General features: G+C 42.9%; 1 protein-coding gene across 5 annotated transcripts; it reads right to left on the reverse strand.

The window, feature by feature from the left end:
• Positions 1-129: 129 nt before the first annotated feature.
• On the reverse strand, positions 130-21,762 carry tp63 (tumor protein p63). Of its 5 annotated transcripts, none has more exons than XM_071923483.2 (12): positions 21,590-21,760; positions 15,822-16,130; positions 7,899-8,085; positions 7,674-7,789; positions 6,642-6,751; positions 6,397-6,533; positions 6,095-6,177; positions 5,856-5,980; positions 2,465-2,610; positions 1,934-2,081; positions 1,663-1,756; positions 130-1,565 (listed from the first exon to the last, which is right to left on the reverse strand). In XM_071923483.2, exons 1-12 carry the CDS (start codon positions 21,629-21,631, stop codon positions 1,269-1,271), a joined length of 1,794 nt encoding a protein of 597 aa, XP_071779584.1. In that variant the 5' UTR covers positions 21,632-21,760; the 3' UTR covers positions 130-1,268. The 5 variants fall into 5 exon arrangements, with proteins under 5 accessions (XP_071779584.1, XP_078141593.1, XP_071779586.1 ...); XM_078285467.1 differs by having other exon boundaries at positions 6,409-6,533; positions 21,590-21,759; XM_071923485.2 differs by having other exon boundaries at positions 6,409-6,533; positions 15,822-16,079; positions 21,590-21,758.
• Positions 21,763-22,045: the final 283 nt, after the last annotated feature.

Here is a 22,045-nt window from a genome sequence, read left to right on the forward strand (position 1 = left end):
TGTAGTTTTAGCAGTGTAGTTTCTACTCTTATCAGCTCTATATCATTCTTGGCTACAAAAAGGCATAACTGGAATGACACCTTTGATAACGCTTTCTCCTCACTTGAAATAACTTGAAACAAAAGAGTATTAACATGCAATACAGCAAGTATGGATATTTATTTTTGATTTATATCAAAATAGCCTAGGTACATTGCAACATATTTACAACACATTGTACAAAAATATGGAACTGCAGATCTCTGCTTTTTAACAATGTACTACTTGGCAATGTGCTACTTGGAACAAAAACCTAACATTAACTATAGGCTAGTGAAGGGTACATATTTACTCCTTTCAATGAATACAAACATTGTTCTTGCTGATATAGCTACCAGGCAATATTCACATCAATATGTTTTTGTTCATGATGAAAATCAAGTATTTTCTTTAGGGAAACTTTCAGAAAATAACTATACAAATGTATATACATTTATATCATAAGTTTTGGCCAGCTATAAAATGAAACAAACCTTTACCAAAACAACGTGGTTCATGAACTAAAAAAAAAAAAAATACTTGTGCTAGGCATCCACTGCAACAGTAAAAGATGGCCCTTAAAATGCAATCACGACTTTGCACAGTGGTAAAACAAGCAAGCAATAAGAGAAGAGAACAGAAAGACAAAAGGACATCAGTCATGGTATCATTACCACTGCAACACACTGGGTCAAGAGCATTATATATGGCTAAATCAAATCTGTCACTTGAACCTAAATACTTCAGAATCTGATACAAAAGAATGGTGATGCATTGGTCTCACAACAACAGACATAACAGTTAACAGAAGCTACAGCAGAAAAAAAAAATTCACCCATCAATTGACATAACACTTCTGACAGGAAATTTTTGAAATGTTTACAATCAATGCTGGCTTCTGCCAGATATCAAAAACAGTGTACTTGACTAAATTGTACAACCCTAACTGTGGGTCACAAAGTCTATTAGAAACTAAAATACACCTTTGCTATGGCCCATAGCAGAAATAAGCCCTAATAAGCCCTATAACACAAGTTTCATTTCCAGTCATGCTTTAACATTGGAATGAATCATGAACACTTAACAAAAACTCAAAGCAAACTCTTGGCATTTCTTAAGTGCTCTCTCAAGAAATTTGAACATAGTAAAATGCACCTTTACTCAACACCATTTATTTCTCCTAGACTATCCAGAGAAACAAAACACTAATGAAAATAAGTGCATTTCTATTTGAATATGTAATATGAGTGTTACTCCCCCTCCTCCTTGATGCGCTGCTGTTTGTTGCGGCGAGAATCTAGGTCGAAGGAGAAGTCGGACCACTCGTCGCGCGGTGGGAAGGAGATGGTCTGGCGCAGGGTGAAGCGCACCGCGTCGATGACACGCTCGCCCCGGGCCTCAGAGGAGCCCACGCTGACAGAGGAGGCCCCGCTGGTGGTGCGCAGTATGTGGGGAGGTGGGGAGAAATCCATGGTCTGTCGGTGCTCCATGATACCCTTCCAGATGAGGTGCTGGAACTCCGCAGGGATCTTCAGCCTGGACAGATCCTAATAGTCATTACACAGGGTAGCGTTAGTTTTCGCAGGGGAGGCACTCTTCTCTCAAACCCCACAAATGACTGGTGTTGGACTGGCAATGTCTCACCTCCATGTTATAGTTCTCAATCTGGTAGATGTTGGTTAGGCCTTGTGCTGTGAAGTAGTCCAAGCAGCCTGCGCAGCCCAGCCGTAGAAGAAAGCTGCGAGAGGGAATAGGGAAAATTTGTTTAAACGCTTAAGTACCAATCTGTTGTTCATGGTTTAAAAGTCCAAAAAACATACTCATCTGAGGAAAGCTTAAATCTAAATGCATTATTGACTTTCACAGTGAACCGCGAAAAGAAGATAAAGTATCCCATTGTGGTTTTGTCAGGTACCTGGAGATGCTGCTGTCCATTGGGTATGGAGGAGGGGGGGTACAATGGGAGGAAGGTACCATGGGTAGCTGGGGCTGCAGTGCATGTGTGGGGCTCAGTGAACTCATGTCAGCATTCATGGGGATGTGTGTGCCCATCATAGGAGTCACTAGAGAAACACAAGCAGCTACTGTGAGCATTCTGTACTTCTCTGAGGTTAAGAGATTATGTAATATCAACAGAAACATGGTAAGGGTGGGGTGGGGGGCATGCGGAGGTTACTCTCAGCATGACAGATAATGCATCATAACAGGTCCTGCAGGCCCGCGAAGGAGGAAAGTCTCACAGGGATCACATTATTTTTTGAGGAGGAAGCTTCCTGTCAGGGGGCTGAGAGGTGCACAGGTCCCTCCTGCCTGCCCAGACACGCTGTCCTGATACATATACAATAAGCCCAGAGGGGATGGGTGGACGGGGTGGTGGTGTGGGGGAGGGGGTGAGGGGGTGCATGGCCTGAGATAGACAGGAGGAGAAACAAAGGGCCACACTTACTGTCAGTCAGGCCTCCAGACATGCTGGACGGGGTGAGTGTGTTACGCTGCTGGGGGTTGATGAGCTGGCTGACAGAGGGCAGCTTGTTGACTTTTCCATGAGTTGGAGAGCTGGAGCCAAAGGAGGGTTGAGACGGCATTGAAGTCCTGGGGCGGGAGAGAGGAGGTTACAGGCCGTTACAATCATCGTTCCTCAGATGTCATCTTTAATGACAAAGGCCTGGTGTTTTTAATCACAGTACCAACACCTCAATATTATCCTTTAATGGAAGAATGAACATCTTCAAGCAATAAACTGTAAACAAACACAAAAATGGCTTCATTTTTCGTGATAGAGGCAGTTGTAATGACTACACATAACTGATAATAGCGTAGCAGCATACTGTTGCATGAACAGTCGCTGAGTAGAATTAGCAAAAATAAAATCTTGTTAGCTATGAATAGCTGATATTCATAGACCCATAAGAAATGTTTGAGTTTCCTTGTAAATATTGAACACATACAACCCCCCACCCCCCCAAGTGGTAATAAAATAGCATAATGGAAAAGGAAAAGGACAGAGTTCAAGCAGAAAGAAACATTTATTAGGTTCTGACAGACAAAAGTGCAGCAGCCACAAAAATAACAAAATAATCTGTTTCAAACAGAATGGTCAGAGGCAAATGTTAATAGAATCTGCTCTGTTCACAGCAGAGTGTCCATTTGCAATTTCCTCCATTAAAAGACATTTTATTGAGAAAAATTAAAAATAGATCAAAAACAAACACACAAACTGTCCTGCAGTGACTTTATAAAACATGACCAGCATTAGCAAAGTTATCTCAATAATAAAGTCTCTTCCCCCCCCAAATCCCACAAGGTAAGCTAACATTTTGTAACGAGTCCAGCTCTAATGATGAAGCAAAGGCAGAACACTTTCACTTGAATAAGCTCAGTAAGTCAAGTAACAGAGAAAAACAAACACTAAAGCTTGGTTCCTGTCCAACTTCAGCCATAGTTAAAGGTGAAGAGGCCGATTGGGATGAAGTTACTTTACACAAACAACCTCTATGCAACACAAATGATACCGGCATAAACATAAACAGGGCTGACCTGAACAAAGTTGTACACTTTGCTATGGTGACTAAGAATGTCATCGCAATAGGCGACCCTACAAAATATCCTTTTTTATTGACACAAATTATGCATGCAAAAACATCATAGCCTAAATTATAATCTCTGAACTTAAAGGACTATTTTACTAGACCCAGCGGTCAAGACTGGTTAAGCTTATCATATGCAAGGGATAGCTTTGTCCAGCATGTAAGGTATAGCCTACAAGTCAGACTGAAATTGTCTATAGTTTGCACCATGGTGAGTGAAATGGAGAAGTTCTATTCCATGATATTGTAGCAGCAACAGATCTTTGTTCATATAACTCTACTTGAGAAATTGAGAGTTTCAGTAAAGGCACATCCTCAGTGCAGGATCCCAGTGACACGGGGAAGGCAGAAAGGGAGGAGAAGAAAAGAAAACAAAGATGAGGAAAGGAGACAAGGAGGAGGTCCATGTAACTGGGAGAGGAGGAGGAATGTGGGGCAGAAATTCAGGAGGAGCTGCAGCGTCGCCTCTGCTCTCCTGCAGGCTCCAGGAGCTGGCTACCAAGACGGGTTTTTATCAGACTGCAGGGAGGAACCAGAAAGAAGAGAGAGCAGAAATAAGGGCTCACTGAGGGAGAAGGCGAGAGCAGTGACCACAGAGAGGCCCAGAGGTTCATAAAAGTAGCTCAACACATGTTATTGGAAAAAAAACAGTGATGGAAGGAAAGATGAAAAGAACTGCATGAAGATTATTTTGTGCATGAGAGTGTTACTAATTTCAGTCAGTGGTAATTCGCTTCAAATAATAAGCATTACTTATCACATAAATTGTTGTATACATGTCAATGGAGCAGTGTCTCGTGTCCATGAGCTGCACTAATGTCAGTGTCCAGGAGATGGCACTATGTAACAACAGATAACCATTTCATCACATCATTGGAATGTGCAGAGTGGTATCGTCAAGGAAAAAACGGCCTGACACACTTGCTTGAAGTTGACAGAACCCTTTATTTAAAAGGCTGTGAGGGAAACATTGTAGGGGTTAAGAATACAGATGGGAGGTCATGAAGTTGGACAGAGAAGAGAGTGGAACAAAGCAGCATGCAAATGAATTTAGATATGAGGATCTCCTTGAGAATACACAAAGACGCGAGAAAAATCTGTATGCTATTACCCAGTTAAGTGGGCTAAATGTACCAAATCCTACAGGGAAAGTGATAGAAGAATTCTGACTATAATATTCAGAATTGAAAGATATTCTATGATTCAACTGATGTAAAATGAATCTTGATTTAGTTAAAATATCACCATAAGGTCAATGTCTACTCCCTAGCATTATTTTCACCACAAATCATTTGAGGGCCTGATGGCAAGCAACAGGTAGCCTGCAACAAATCCAAATAAAGTTAAAAACAGCAAATGCAAGCATTATCTCACTGTGAGGCTGTCTGCCAGTCTCTTAATGGGAAACTATAACATAAGCAATAATTATCATAACAGGGCTGTCAAACTATCATTTACACCCATCTACCCTTTTCCATAGCTTATAGTGAATGGGCGTGGACAAGGCAAAGTGTGTGTGAACGTGTGTGTCTGAGACAGTTTTAATTATGCTCAAGCGAATAGATGAGACTAAGGCAGGGATTTTGTGACTGGTGCTGTTGTGCAAACCTGGCAAAGCACCCAAAGGCGTTACCATCAATCTTTGGAAGCTTCTCCTAAACAAAGCATAGCCAGGTACATTTGTCACGATTCATCAGGCTTGGCTCATATCCCATGAGAGAGGAGAAGGAAAAAAACAGCTCTACATGATGCAAGGTTCAGCCTCTAGGGCACAAGCATGGAGCAAATTCTAGATTCATGTTGTGAAACATGGGAGAACTTTATTTTATGTCTTGTCTTAGCCACAACAGCCTTTACTTGATAGTTGCCATGCAAGAGTGCTACAGTGGCAACAACATGTGGAATCAAGACCATCCATGCATGGCCACTGTCAATACAATGTACCTGTCCAGCAACAAGTTAATCATGTTAAGTCACTCCACTCTATCCAAAACAAAAAAACAATCACATCTAAAAAGGACGGGTTAAGGGAGATTCTCTTTGCCCGACTGTCATCTTCATCAAGCAAGCAATGTAGAAAGAGTTAGAAAGATAGCACAGTGTGAGCGGGCAAAAGTTAAAAGAAGTCACAAGAAAACCGTTCCAATCAAATTTTGAGGGTTGACCTTGCTAGTAATGTAGACCCGTCTTTCATATTGTGGTTGACAACAAAGGAGCGCTACTGTGTCAGAAATCTAAACCGGTACTCACTGTTTCTGAAGGAGGTTCTGCTGCTGCTGTCTGTATGACTCAATAGTGTGCTGGGGCAGAAACTGCATGAGTTCCAGAGACTCTTTGATTTTTACCAAAATCTCATAAATTTCACGGCCTTTGATCTACAAGGGATAGAGAGAGACAGAGGTCAGTTAGCAGTAGAGACACACTCACTGGAAAATGCACTGAAGCAATTCCCTGAGGAACTCCCCCAAGAAACAGAGAGGGAAACTTACAGGCAAACAAAAAACCTCCTCATCTGTGGATCTTCTCTTCTTGATGGAGGACATCTGTATGCCGTGGGAAACCTGGCGGAAGGCTGGAAAGAGGATGGGGAAAGTGTTCAGTACCTCTGGCTAATGTGCTAAAGAGTTCGCCTAAGCAGGAGCAGGATGGAAAAGAAGCGAGAAGAAGAAGAGTGTAGCAAGGGGTTTGGCGGCATGCAGTGTTCCAGTGTGTGCGTTAGTGAGTGCAGCGGTTGAGCACGTCAGATAAGACCGAAGCCCGTCAGCCCTCCACCAGCCCCAGCACTACTTACGGCGCTTCGTACCGTCACTGCTCTTTGAGCCATCCGTTACGTGCTGCTTGCGGATGCTGTCCTCGTCTGCCTTCCGGTCTCGGCCCGGGCAGGCGCAGATCCTGGCCTCGAAGCAGCGGCGGCCTAATACCTGACCACTGGGAGGAAGACAGAGACACGGGCAGAGCTGCGGTCAGAAACAATTCACCGCTTCGGGGGATCGATGAGAGGCTACCACTGATGATGATGATGATGGGGTGTCTTACTCTCTGGTTTCCAGGGTGACGATGATGAGGATGGGACGTCTGTTCATTCCGCCCACGCAGCTCGAGTTGCACATGAAGTTGTACAAAATTGTGGTAAATTCTGTGCCCACCTGAGAGAGGAGAAGGACATCAACATTTAGTGATAACACCATCATCACAGTAAATTGATAGTCTAAGCTACGCTTTCAAGAAAGATGGTTGTGTTTTTTCACTTTTTGGCTCCATCATTCCATCTTTCCTCTTAAAATATCCAAAGGCTATTTTCAGATTGTATGGCTTTGCTTTTATGATTTTAGCCACGGTCAATTCAATTCACTCATTTTGAACAGCCAGATGTTGCTGATATAGTTCATGAAAAGTGGAGTGTGTGAGTGGAGTGGCCTATATTTTATACTCAATTGCACAATAGCGTATTTTACCCACTTACAATAGGAAAGACCTATTTCCAGATTATTTGAATAGTATTGCTATTTCACTGGATGGTGTATAGTGGAGAGTGACAGGACACATAGGAGAGAGAAAATATGGGCTGTATTGTGTCTGCACATTGATTCAGATGTGAGTGACTGCCTTTTCAAAGACGAATTACATCTTCAGATTGTATAGAATACATGAACGAGGATTAAGTGGAATGAGATCCTATGATCAGCCATTGTTACATGACTTTGAATTATATATCTCATAACATGCTGTATGACTTACAAAACTGTCTAGGTGGGTCTGAAATAGAGAAATAGTAGTGAATAGTAGTAAATAGTAGCCATTTCCTTCTAAGGCTGGACAGAGATGAAGTTGGAATGTCATGGTGTGATCGTATTGAGGGGCTTTTGGGGACACCAGTTGCTGGGTGTCAGGATGGGGGGGGGGGGGGGGGGGGGGCAGCTGGATATGACAGGGATGGGAGGACAGCTCAGAGTCTGTTAGGAGCCTGTCACCGCTGTATCTGTCAGAGTCAGGGTGAGGTGGTGAGGTGGTGATGTGGTGTTGACAGGGCAGGGAGAAGGCCCTTCTCCGGCCTGATGGGCAGCTCACCTGGGGGGGCTCATAGGGGACCAGGACGCTCTGACGGCCCGTGATGGAGTCCTCCACATACTGGGCGTGGCTGTTGCCCTCCACACGGATCAGATGGCTTGGAGGAGCTATCTGACCTGGAAGCAAGATTACATCATGTCATTAAAAGAGTAGATAACAAACAATGATGACAGAGGTGAAACATGAGTTATCAGTTTTGTTCTTAAATGTAATCAAACTACTGACCGTCGTTGAACTCGCGGCTCAGCTCGTGGTTTGGGCAGCGTTTGACCACTTCTGTGACATGCTCGGCTTTCTTGTAGACAGGCATGGCCCTGATTACAGCACCCTGCGGCGGGTTGGTCAGGACTTTAATCTGAATGGGACAGGTCTTGGCAATCTGACAGTACAGCTTCTTCAGTTCTGTTGAGTACTGGAGAGGAAGAAAAGAACAGGGGGAAAAACCAAAAGATTACACAATGCATTTTATGAATGGATCCTTTCAGTTCAGACAAATCAATAAAAGGCAATAACATTCACAAGGAAGTGTCGTTTCACGAAACAGCAAACCGTTGCGAGGCTTCAAAACAATGTTAGCCTAAATTTTTAAAAGGATGAACTGATCCCTACAACACCTGTTGCCTGGACTGCGCACTTCTGGTTTCCCCTGAAGCAGAAAGGGCAAGACTGTGATTACGACCTACTTAAATAATCACACACACACACACACACACACACACACACACACAGAAAGGAGTTGCTGCTAAGGGTGTGTATTGGGCAACCTCAATGCTGTCTCATGGAGAGCCTCTGGGACTTCCGAGGAGTGCCATAAAATGGACCCCTCCAGCTGCAATTAAACAGGGCCTGGCTTTCATCTTCAAGGGAGGAGCACTCTGCTAAAGCATCTGATGGCTACTGTCATACAGAGTAGAAGCCTCTGAAGACGCTGGCGAGCTCACGTCTTTCCTTTCATACGAGCCATGTAACGTTGAGTGCAGTTTTTATTGTGGGGCTGGATGAAAATGACTGACTCAGTTTTAGCCCTGACCACAAGAATGAAGCACTCATCACAGGAGTCACTGAAGATCCATCTACAATGTAATGGCTGCTCACACAATCTGGCTCGCATTCAAGTTTCTGAGTCAGGAGTGATTAATAATGGATGGATCTGGCTCCCATGCCACTGTTGGATAACCAGAAAGCCATCAAAAAGAGTGAATTGTTTCTAATAGGCATAACCCAACTGTGTAAACAAACCATTCAAATCAATACTGTGTAACCAGAGGCTTAAATCCTCTCTGTGCAGAAGGCACGGGGAGAGGGTGGGGGCGGGCGGAGAGGGTGGGGGCGGGCGGGGAGGGTGTGGGGAAAATTTTCCTGTCAGGTTCATTTCTGAGGGAAGAAAAGTGAACATTGTGAAAACGGCTCGGGGCTGTGTTCTAGAACAATGCCACATAAAATTCCATCTCTATTAAGTTTTGTTCCAAAGAAAGGAGCACATCCCAGTACCTGTCTGTGTTGACTTTTAATATTACACAAGCTTGGCACGGACATTTCCACTCCGCTCCCCAGGCACAACCTTTCCTTTCATCAGGACAAACTCCAAACACTGCCTTCTCCTTCTCTCTCTTTCCCAGATTCTCTCCCTCTCTCGTGAACTAAATGCGTTACTCCAGTGCATTTCCCTGGGAGTTGGGATCCACTAATAAAAGCGGGTTAATAATAACCCAAATTCTCAGCTATCCTCCTTTCCTCAAGTGACCTCATTATAAACTGTGCATGCACAGGATGAACTGATATCAGTATACTAGGGACACAACACTGCATGAATACCACTAATATGCACTGCTAGAGTGTTAGGGAATATTTAGTATAGAGGCAAACACTAAGGTAATGAAAATAAAATCCGAGCACCGTTATGCACCAAGTGTTCTGACTTGCTGTTTGTGCTTAATACATTAATCCCACATGAATGGCAGTTATACTGATATACAGATGAGGACAGGTCCAGCTCTGGGACATGTATGTCAACACGATGATGGAACTGCTCCTTGCGTAAAATCAAAGCAGCTTTCCAAAAGGTCTTCTTTAAAAAAACACAAGATGAATGGTTGTAGTTGTCCCCTTGCTCCTAACCTGATACTCCCCGTACGCCTCTGTCAATCAGCTAAATGAGGTGGAGAAGCCAAGCAGTGAGAGAGCGGAGAGAGCGAAAGAGAAAGAGAGATTAAGAGGGAGAGAGAAAGAGAGAGGCCCTGTATAAAGGGTCAGTATGTAGTGTTTTGAATAATTACAGGGTGCTGGTTTTGTTTAGCTGGGTGTGAAAACAGCACAACTGAGAGTACTGAGATAAAGTTAGAGAGGTTAAAGGCAGAAAACAAAAGTTTGTTTAGATTATATCCTACTGTCTTAAACTTCCATTGAATGCACACACACACACACACACACACACCAGGGAACCATCCCAGCCCTCAAGCTACAAACTTCGAGCACACAAATATGTGCTGCTGGTGCTGTGTTTGCTCAGCAGTGAGAGCGGGAGCCACTGCTGATTGCTGAAAGCAGCACATGGCTAAAGCTAACAGTGTTCAGGGTGGAGGGCTGCTAGTTGACTGATGGGATTCAGTGGCTCACACAGGGTGCGGTGCTCAGGTGTTAACATGTAATTATGAGCCTTTCATTGGTCACAATGTGAATTACACAGCCAGGGAACACACAGCACACAATGCAGAGCCGCTTAATCACAATCATTTGAAAGAAAACTTTTAGGTGTTTGCAAGAAGCAGGTAGCGTGACACATTGTTCAACTGGATAGGAGAAAAAAAATCAATGTTCTGTAAAGGCTATAAAGACCCATAAGCCGCTCCAGCTATTGCTCTGCAACACTGGCTGACAAAAAAAAATAAAAAAAGCAAAAAAGTCTGCAGTTTGGAAGCTGGTATAATAATGAGAATATGTTCATATAATAATCTGATTGCATGCAACATAGAATTTATGTTTTGATGCTTGTACAGTGCTGCATGTGTGCAATTACTTTCTAACACATGAGACACTTCCAACACGCAAATACACACTTCCCGTGCAACGCAGGTTGAGGCAAGCCCACAGCTGTAGCGTTCTTTTCTCCCTGACAGGCGCTGCGGGCGCATGCAGAAGTCAAGTCCTGACAAACATCGGGCCTTAAACAAGCACTGTTTGGCGCCTCTGGTCTTGTCTTCTTCATACCTGACATGTCACATCATGCCTAAAGCTTCTCCCAAACCTGTTTAATTCAACAATAATGCAAAGCAGTTTTTTTCCTCTCTCCCTTTTCACTGCAAGAGGTAAAACACCTGCTTCTTAAGGAAAAATAATAGGGAACAATATAGGGTAAAATGGACTACCAACATATTTATTAAGTATGAGAGAATCTTCGCATTTTTCCACACCTCCTGCTAAAAAATGATTGTTATGCCGTAGTCATCGGCACCAGTGTTGTCCCAGTCCAGGTGATGACACCTGTCCTAAGGCAAATTTGTACAATCACATGTGGCATCATGTTTATGTAGCTAGTACTGAAAGAGCAAGAAATGCATCTGTCACCCCTGGGATTAGCCAATCACATACATGTCTTCACCGGTGCTCTAAATCACTAGAACTACAACCGAGTCATTTCATTGCAATTGAAAGTGAAAATGAAAGCCAACATTTACTGTTCGGCCCAAATAAAGTGTAGCTTTTCATTGTCTTGAACAGAACGGAAGAGGTTTATCAAAATATGTCTGTTCTTGAGGAAAAGTAAATTAATAATTAATGCATTATTGTCTGATTCTGGTTGAGTCTGTCTGCCGATGAAGTTCTTCACCAAGAAGAAAGAGGACAGGCTTTGTGTAAATTACCCTGGTTTTTCCCTCATCTCGGCTCAAATGCCAAACAGCTATGTTAGTTCAGTAGCACCAAACTGTCCTTTCACAAAAATCAGTTTCTTGCTTTTTCTATCACTCACAAATTAATTTCCCACAGCTGTGTTTGGTCTACTTATCACTCAACTAAAAGGAGTATTAAAACAACAAACATGTTTGTATTATTTAAAAGTTCAGTCTTCTCACAACAGTGACTTTTTTTTGTGTTGAGAGCTCCCACAATTTACTGGGATTTGGTAAGAGTTGATCCAAGAAATGCCGATCGTCTCATGGTGACAGAGTAATGTCTTCTGTTGTATTTATACTATACAACTACTGCGTTTTCCTGTTTTCTGTTGCTGTCTATCACACTGTAGGAGGCTGTTATGCTGTTTTGTTAGGGGTAAAAAAGAAGCTCATAATGAAAACTGTCAGAGAATGGGCTTTTCCAGACCGATTATTGAGAAATCATGCTCATATCATAAAAATCTTTTCAACTCTGCCTTTTTAAAAATCTCCCCTCTAGTTTTTTTTTCCCATCTGTAGGTTTTAGGGCTTGTGTGTCTGCGATGGGCGAGTCACGACAAGCTTCTTGACACAAACAAGTCTCAGCCCCATCTCGTGAGGCGTGGGACGGGCCCGCAGATGTTCCAGGGGCAAGCTGTGTCTTGCTGCCTTTCGCTGGAACACTCTTCTCTTTCAGCATTCAAGGGCTCTCCTCCTCCTCCGGCGCAATGTGAGATGCAGCCATCGAGCTTAACTCTCTCAAAAAGACAGAGCCCACTCCAAGAGCACAGGGTTCAGGAAAGAGGCACACAGTATTTACACAAGTATTATCTACAGGCCCTCAATCCATTACTGTAATCCCCCCTAGCTCTACAGAGTCCTAGTGATAGCCCGAACCATGACATTCCTCTCCTTTGAGCACTACGTGGTGGCAGTTAATACACAAGGCAAACACAACCACTCTTTAGCCTCACAATAGTAGCATCAGTAGCCAACAATAGCTGCCGCATTTGCGACACTCCATCAATTTGGTAAAGCAAAGAAGAAAAAACACCTCTAACCCACGTAGACATTATTCATTTGACCTAGCCGTGTGTTTTTGTCTAACTAAATGACAAAAGGGTGGGATACTGTGGCCGACTGCAAAGAGCAGCAAACAGGAGACAGTGTGGGAGCAATTCTGGGAAATGTTGACGTGTTGCACCTCTGCGTGTGTCACAGTCATCCTAGACAGGAAGAGGTTAAGGTGTGGGTTAGGGATTAGGTGTGTCTCCATAAGAACAGTCATCAAAAAGCACAGTACACAGTCCACTAAGTCCCATGGAAGATCCCACAGGCCTTCAAAAGGGGGCATTAGCAGATCTTTGCATGGAGTAAAGCTGTGGTGGTGACATCTTCGGTGGCTCTTTGCCATCAGTCCATCAGTCCAGCGGTTGAGCTATTCGGTCGAGATTATGGGAGCTTTGCAAAAGATCTCCTGAGATCAGATGGAGGAGCCTCCGTCAGATGGAAGCCAACACTATAATCACAATTCTCTCGAATTAGGGTGACTGCTGCGGAGACCACAGCGAAAAGGACTCTCTCTACGAGCCATGATGGAAAATCATCAGCATAACAAGCTTCACAAAATGATTGAATTGAGTGTTGCAAAATTATGACAAATTCTCTTTGGTAGAAATAAGTGACTGCATCTTGCAGTTACGTAACTGGTAATTAGTGGTTGATGCACTGAAATTTAGCCTTGGCATTAAATGAGAAAATCAACCCTGTTATAGTATTAATAAGTTATCCCAATGTTCTTAGATTAATCAATATTTGTGAATATGAGCAACTGCAAACCAAAACTAGAAACCAGGCTCTAAACCGTGATGTCATCAACAGACACTTTCAGGGTCAACTTTCATACTCAGATAAACTTCATTTCGTAAGAATGCTATCTCCTCTGAATCAGTAATACACCCATATTCCAGGAAAATGTGTTTACATGAGTAACAGTGTCCACACGGTTTGGAGCAGTTCCAAAAATTGTCTTGATGTATCAGTTAACAGATATAGTTTTGTCTCTCTCATATAAAACTTCAAGGTTTTTTTCATGTTCAAAAATCTATACTTAGTTGTCCAAGGCCATTGGAACAATATACAGTATGTGTATTCCTTTTGATCACACTGATACCTGACTTGGCGTGCAAAAACCCACAATTTACGTACGATTTCTTCCACTTTGTTTGCTTTGCTTTCAGCTGTAGGATTCAACTTTGAAAAATATGAAGCAATATTTAGTTTGGGCTTTACGGGAAGATATTTGTTTTACTCAGTACAGCAATAATAAGGAAAATAGAGATCCATTACTTTTCCGCATGAAGTCAGACCAATCTAACCAGTCTTGCATCATGTGTTATGACTGTGGGACACACTGGTCTGTTACACTACATGTGTCTGTGATGGGATGTGTCCTGAGCCAGAGAGCAGCTCAGGCTCTGGGGCGTGCCTCGCACAACCCACACTCTTACCTGCACACAATTGCACATCAGACAGACACTTTTGTTTTTGCACTGTGAAAATGAGAGGGATGAGCAAGGCGGTGTGGGAATTGGGTAAATGTCACAATCCCACACTCGGCGTGGCCAAGGAACGAGGTGAGATCGCCCAATACTCGCCGAGTTCAGCCTGTTTACTCAGAGGCACACTGCATTAACTGAACTTTATGCAGTAAACTCACAGGTTTTTCAACAATGTCTCCTGCCAAATTTGAGATTGATGACTTATGTGGATTGTAATAGTCAAATATCAATCCCAAACCTCTGATGTAGCAAATGTGAGACAGGTCTAGCCAGATAACTTTTTAATGAATATATTGATTCCAGTAATGATATTTGGAGATAATTTGTAACTGGTTTTTGTAACTGGTGATTTATTGCAATGCATGTCCCATCATGGAACTTCAACGCATGTAAATGGACAACAACTCCATCTGGAGGTGACATCTATGCCACCAATCAGCTTTGGTGTCCGCTAGGGTGCGCTTGCTTTGATTCGTCGTTAATACACTGAAGCACGGTTCTGCGGGTCTGGAGCACAGCGTCTGCCCAGAGCGCTGCAGCGGAGACACATAAACAAACCAAGCAGGTGGGGCTCTGATGCAACAGCTGTCCTTTAGCCCTGTCATCCATAATGACAGAGCAGGAGGAGCTGGTTGTGTAGGTTTACTGAGCCATCACATGGTGACATCTAGCTGCACGGGGAATCACCACACCTGGACCAACTGCTGAGCCTGTTTACCTCTGTGATCAACAAAGTCGCCCAACTCTGCCCAAGTTGCGTCCAAGTGACCTGCGCATGGTCATTTGCAGCTAGGTGAATGTGTATTTGAGCAGGATATAAGAGTATTCACGAGTAGATGCTTTTGATTTGTAACCTTTGCCATTGTTCAGAGGAGATATAAAGTCATCCAGGATTCAAATACTACATCTATAAGATCTATAAGACTTTGGCTCAGTGTGAAGGCAAAGAATGTCTCTCATAATCGAAGCTTATGTAGATCATGCTCTAAAAGTTTTTTCTTCCTTCAGCAAGTGAAGTGTAATGTCGGAGTCTTGAAGAGAAACGCCTGGGGTTTTGTCATGATTTGAAGCTTCACATCTCAAGTGACATTCTTCTTTGCCAGATGTAGTTGTGCAACTGAGGACTTTCATATAGTGTGCACCAAAATCTGCCTGGAGCACAGATTGTGAAGATAAAGATTTCATGGTTATCAGACATATCTCCTTCACCTTTACTCTGGCAAATCATTGCCTCATATGATGACCTGTTATGATGACATCTGGCATATAAATGTGTCTCTGTGGGACAGTATTTATTACATGAACAATATATGCAGAGGCGCATATACTTGCTCAGAAAACCTATTTGAAATTTGTCTAGCCAATTCTCAATGAAAAGCTATGGAACAAGCCCTGTGTCAAATAGTATTTGCACATCATTTTAATGCCAGATGTTTGGGGTTTAGAGCACAGGACAGCACAGGACAAAAGCACAAGTGGCCTATTTGAAAGTCAATTTATTAAACTTTTCTGTGATTGACCACCTCACACTGTCTGAACTGTCCTAAAGCAGTCCTAATTGTGCTAAAGTAGTAAACATTACCCATCTGGTACTGCAACCAAATGTTAAGAATTTTTACAAATGCTATTTTACCCAGAGCTGGAATCAATACAAGTACTTAAAGCATGCTGCATAGAAGAAGTAAAACTGAAAGCATGACTGAATCGATGTGTCTTACCGTCCAGGTGGCAGACTTTGCTGTGCTGGACTGCTGGAAGGACACATCAAAGGTGTGCGGCCCGGCATAGTCTGTGTTGGATGGGATGGCCGGTGAGGGAGAAAGGGCATCAAAGGTGGAGCTGGGCTGGGCGTAGGGTGACGGGGCGGTCACGTTGTTCTGTGCATGGTCGTTGTTGTAGGGACTGGTAGAGGTGGAACTTCCATTTTGGATGTTCTGGTCCATGCTGTTCAGGAGCCCCAGGTTTGTATACTGTGACTGCAGACAAAATGGAGGGGTTGGGGGGCGAGGGGAGCAACAAAGGAATGTCTTGACTCATTACAAGGGAATGTCACGGTGCTGTAATCTGACAGCATAGAGACAATTTAAAATGAAAGACAGGAGTTGATGAATTTTACTCATGCAGATACAGTGAATAGGACATAGAACACTATCTGTCATCCATTGGGTCGATAAAAGTATACAAATCTGACATAGAAGCTGGTCTACATTTGCATCAGTACTTTGGTTAGACATTTTAAAGCTGACCAGGTTTTCAGAGCACATGTGGACATTTTCAGAAGATGAAAATGAGTCTGAGTAAATAAACACTTTCGCTGATTCAACAGTAAAAAAAAAAAAAAACGCACGCTGTGTTTGTTATCACAGTAGCTAGATAGATTTATCTATCAGCAAAAGGTGCTGCAGAGTTCAATTATACCTTGATATAGTCGCTAAATTACTTAATGTACTAAATAGCATAAAGAGCTAGCTTCATAGATGCACTTGTTAGTTAAATGATCTATCAGGCAGCGTCTTGTTAAGTTAAAGGAAATAATACTTTAAGTAAAATTTTTCAAGTTTCAAGTTAATAGTTACTGCCATGCACTTTGCAAAGATATATCTATGTTAATTGTAGTGTGGTTTAAAGTTCAGTTAAAAACAACTAATCATAGCTAAATATATACTGTATATCAAATGTAGATGAAAGGTAGTTCAGGCCAACATCACTTGAAGAAAACATGCTAGAGGAAGTGGAGATCTTGTTTCAAAAAAAAAAAAAAGAAGAAAGAAAAAAGAATGATCCACAGTTAAGCAGAGTAACAACTTCTGTGTTTACTGGTGTTGTGTTTATGGTCGAGCTCGTTCCTGGGCCTGGCATGTCAACCCTCCTGATATCAGATCACTGACTCACTGAGCTGAATTTCAATGCATTTGGAAACCAGCTTTTCCAGCAGGTAGAAATGAAAATATGAGATTCTCTAATTCATTCACCCCAATTATCAGCCTAGCCCTGTTTTGTTTCTGGATCAAAATCAAACTACAAAAAAACGCAACTGCACTACCTTAGCCTACCGCTTCCCTTTTCCACAACCAAAAGTATTCAGACAGGAGGAATGGAATTAAAATGTCTGCCTTTAAACAGGATGGAGAATACGCCTGGGCCGCAGCCAGCCCCTTCCTGCTTGCTCCGCTTGCCATTCACCCCATTCCATTCCATTTATAAATGGCACATTCCTGGACGAGGTGCCATCGCTCTCGCTCTTTAGACGGCCATTAATCTCTCCAGGGCCTCTTGTTTATTTCAGGCACGGCTGACCACAGCTGTCCGCCTCACACCCACTGCACTGCCAGGTGTTACTTGTGTGCCAGGTGACCAACAAAAACATACAGGAGGCAGGTTATATCTCTATTACTCCAGTTATTAAATGTGAAACACTAATGCTGCTTCATTACATATAAGCCCACACAGACACACACAGTCACACACACAGTCACACACACACACACCTGAGCACCTGAGAGAGGTCATTCAAGTCAACCTCAGTATACTTCTGCAGCAGCGCCACAGGCTAGCCAGCAGTTGGATGAGGGTCAGTGTGTGTGCGGCACAAGTCTGCTTAACCCCCCGGAAACAATGACACCAGAGCTTATAGGAGCTTCTCTGGAGAACAATATGCTGGGCATGCAGGTGTTAGGAGACAAGTGTTTTGTGAATGGGGCACACACACACACACACACACACACACACACACACACACACAGAGAAAGAAAACTCCATTCTGGTGGAGACCCTCTAGCCTTTAGCAGGGAGAGGCTTTCCCAAACACACGCTCCCTCACAATGGGGTAATTGCATACAAGAATAATAGAGGTTTAAACTGAATGGGCTGTAGAGTTGCCCTGTGCATCTGATCTCAGAGCAGAGAGAATGGCTATAGTCCTAACTGCTCACACTGAAATCACAGAAACTGATCAGTCACTCAAGGATTTGTATGTTTGTAAAAAATCGTCCCTGTTCTAAGAAAAACAACAATGTGACACAATTTCCTGTTTAAAGAATATTTCCCGTATGTGGTGAGTCAGAGGCAGTGATATCAGAGTCTGATTTTCTTGGATTGTGGTGCAACATATTCCCTACTACCTTCCACTGCCGTTGCACCGATGCCTCAGCCAACCATAGATGACACAGCCTCTCCCACTACCTGATGTTGGCAGCTGCGAAGGTGGACGTGACAGGCCATAATTATCATGGGCGGTATTATGTCAAATTATTATTCTAATGAAAAGGCCGACGCTGGCCAGGGACACAAATCATAGTTAAAAGCATGGAGGAAAAAAAACATAAAACACAGAATGCCTGACATAAAATACGGATCATTAATGCAAGGCCTAAGATGACGCTTTTCAAGGTCCAAATGAATACAGAGATCAAAGATGAGGAATGAGGAGATAAAGAGGTAATAACCAGATACTGGGGCCCAGCAGTGAAATCTCACCTAAAACTCATCATGTTTGAATGTTTAATTGACTGGAAGCTGACTATCCGCTTTTAAAAAGGTTGTACAAGGGAGATTCAGGCTTTCTCCCAGTTTCCTCTAATCAGATCTTATTCCACTATAATATAGCAGCCATTTAATAACCACTTTAGCTGCTCTTAAAAATTCCTTCTGTTTATAGCCGACTCTGTGCTTAGGCCTTTGGGACGTCAAGCCGCTAAGCAGAACCACAGTAAATCAACAGCCTTGACATCCTCGACAGCCTTTAATAAAGTTTTTGAAAGGTTGTGCAGTCTGTTCGAGGCCTTCGAGCATTTCTTTGTCTGAGACATTTGCTGGGGTAAGCATTTCAGGCCAATAGGAAAAGGAGACTGTTGACCTTCAGAGTGATAGCCTGTTGATTCCAATGTAGGAATCTGAATTATGCCGAGCGCATATCACGGATATTTCAAATACAAACAGCAGCCCTAATTTAAAAGTTATTATTAATGCCATCATCGTGGCATTTGGTAAGGCGTATTGACACGTTTAAAATTCTTTCTGGGCTGTCTTGCATTTATTACCAGGCCAGTGACCAAATAAATGCATTCGAAACTATCATGTCTTACTCTGGACATCTCTTATTTATTAGGTTCCACCAATATTACTCAACTATAGCTGACTAAATCTTAATCTAGAACACCGCAACAGAAGAAATAGCTGAAAAATATATCTAAACACAGAATATACCAGCTATCCTATTCCTGTTGCCCATGTTAGTTGGTCACAAAAGTGTCAGCATTGATCAAGCCAGAACTTTGAACTGCCAATAGATGACAGGAACCAGAGCAGACCTGGCCTGAGGGGGGAATAGCTGCCATTCCAAACTCTCTGGTGACCTGCTCCAGTACCTTGGGCCGGCATATAAGAGCGTCCAGGGGACTGTGATGAGTGACCACAGGGGAGGGGGGCCATTAAAAGCTCTACTGGGGTGGGGGTTGGGGTGGGGCTGGGCGGGGGTCTATCTACACCTCATACCTGCTGGGGTGGGCAGAGCAGGTGATTGTATCTGCATCAACACACCATTAAAGCAATTACGATCCCGGACTAAACAGCAGCGCCTGGCCAGCCACATTCTAATGGCTGCGGCGGCTCCCAGGAGGCTGGGGGAAGGGGAACCCGATACCTCAGACACTGGAGGGACGGAGGTGGACACCACTTAAAGACCCCCCGCTCAACAACTTAAAAGACAGTGACCTGACACACCTGCTATCTGCAACCTGCAATCTGACAATCTACCGCAGTTCTTTTGGTCGGCATTATGTTTGGATGCAGGATTTGGTTTGTAAAAACATCACAAAGAAGAAAACTCTTGCAGGAGATAATAGTTCTCTCATGCAAGCAGACACAAAGCATAACTGGGACCCAAGGTACAGAACAGACAAGTATACATATCTGTATACAAAAGTAGGCAACAGCTGACTTGTTCTTCTCAAATAAGCCTGACTGGATCAATTGTTTTGCCTGAACTAGTAACATTAAGGTGGTTTGATGGATTGCATTGAGGCAGAACCAGCAAACAGCAAAAAAGCTGGCAAATAGCTTAAATGGGAATTGGTAACCTTTTGTCTTTTATGAACAGAAAAAAAATGCTGCCATTTTGTAAAATTTCTGGAGGGAAAATAACTGCAGTACAAACCCTTTTTTCATGTTTAATTCACTTTAAAAACGTATCCCTAATGAGTTCACCATCCAGCTCTGAGACGCTCGTTCTCTTATTTGCAAACACAGATCCATCAATCACGACGTTTGTACTTTCAATGTGGGAATGTTTGGAGATCTGAGATTTTTTCCAAGCTAAGAAACGCACACTTCAGTGGCACATTCAGGCCTAAAACACTTTGCACGGTGTATTGTTAATGTAGGAAAACCCTTATAGGTGCAATATAGAACCTTTTTTGATGTAGAGGTCAGCGATCTTATGGCCTCTAAGTTGACTCTCTAAATTTTAATTCCATAAGTCACACCTATATTTTTGGAGGTGTTGTTATTTTATGTTTTCATCGTCATGGCTCTGGATTTGAATCCAAGAATGTCTGAACATTTCTATGATGCTTTTAAACAACTGAGCCACACAGAATGTCTTTCTTACACAGTTAGAGCAACAATGGTAGTGTACTCAGTCTAATGATGGCTTATGATTTAAATAACTTATCAAACAATGTATTTTCCTACTTGGCTTTTGATGAGAGATTACGAGCCACAAAATGAGAGGTTCAATGAGGTTCAATGAACACCTCATATTTTCTCTGACTGAATCATTCAGAGACAAAAATGAGAATATGCTGTTTTCTTTTTTTTTCATCCTCTATACCTCTCTGAGCTTTCTTTTCCTAGAAGGCTTCCTGACAGAGAGCCATAACCCTTTGGAACTGTTATTTTCTAATGTGTAGGCCCTATACAGCAACAACAATACTCAAAGAAAATCACAGCAGGCACCAACATCCATGCCAAGACAGACAGCGGCCATTTCACAAAACGGAACTATTCAAGAGATACTCCAGGTGTTTACATTCCCCTGCTCTCTGGACTCTCTCACACACACACACACACACACACACACACACACACACACACACACACACACACACACACACACACACTGTCACTGAGTCGAAACGCAAACATAGAGGAGCTCAATGCAAATCTTACGTGCGTCAAGTCTTTTTCTACGGCTAGCTATTCTTAATTTCTCCTTTATTTATTCATATAATATATTCTCCAAAGGATACATTAACGTGTAAAGAAATGCCTGGGTCACATACAAAAAGTGTCTAGCAACAAATACAAAGACTTTTATCAAAGACTTAAAATTTAAGTGGCCAAAAATACAGCTATCTGTCTTCTTCAAGGTCTGTTAGTTCTGCCATTCTACTTGGTACTTCATTTGTCCCACGGAGCACTAGGGAACCAACCAAGGGAATGGGCGCGATGCTTGATGCCCCATTGAGAGTTTCTCCACTGGCCTTACCTCGTTGTATGAAGTGGCAGTCCCGGTCTCCAGGTACAACATGTTGGCGCTGAGGTTGAGCAGGGCTGCTGCCGTTTGCTCCACTGGCTCCAGGATTCCACAACTCTTTTCCCTCACTCTAAAGAGTGATGTGGACTACAGATGCAAAGTGGACAAGCAGAAGCTTCTATAGGATTCTATGGGAATGTCATATATACCGGGGAAGAGAGGGGAGGGGTCTGAGGAACTACCTGTCCAATACCTGAGTCCACACCCATCTGCTGAAGAAGCACCGTCTCCTTAGCCTATCCTTTGAAGCTCTGCAGGCTCCTCAGAGTGGCTGTATACAACTAGAGCAGCGAATTACTGAATCACCTAGCTAGTGCCGCTTAATACAGACTTAAACAAAAATGATAAATGCATTCATCATGTGCTTGCATTTTACTTTTTTGCATTTTACTAGTATTCTTCCCCAAC

The sequence above is a fragment of the Centroberyx gerrardi genome, chromosome 9 (assembly GCF_048128805.1).
Source record: "Centroberyx gerrardi isolate f3 chromosome 9, fCenGer3.hap1.cur.20231027, whole genome shotgun sequence".
Lineage (NCBI taxonomy): Eukaryota > Metazoa > Chordata > Actinopteri > Beryciformes > Berycidae > Centroberyx > Centroberyx gerrardi.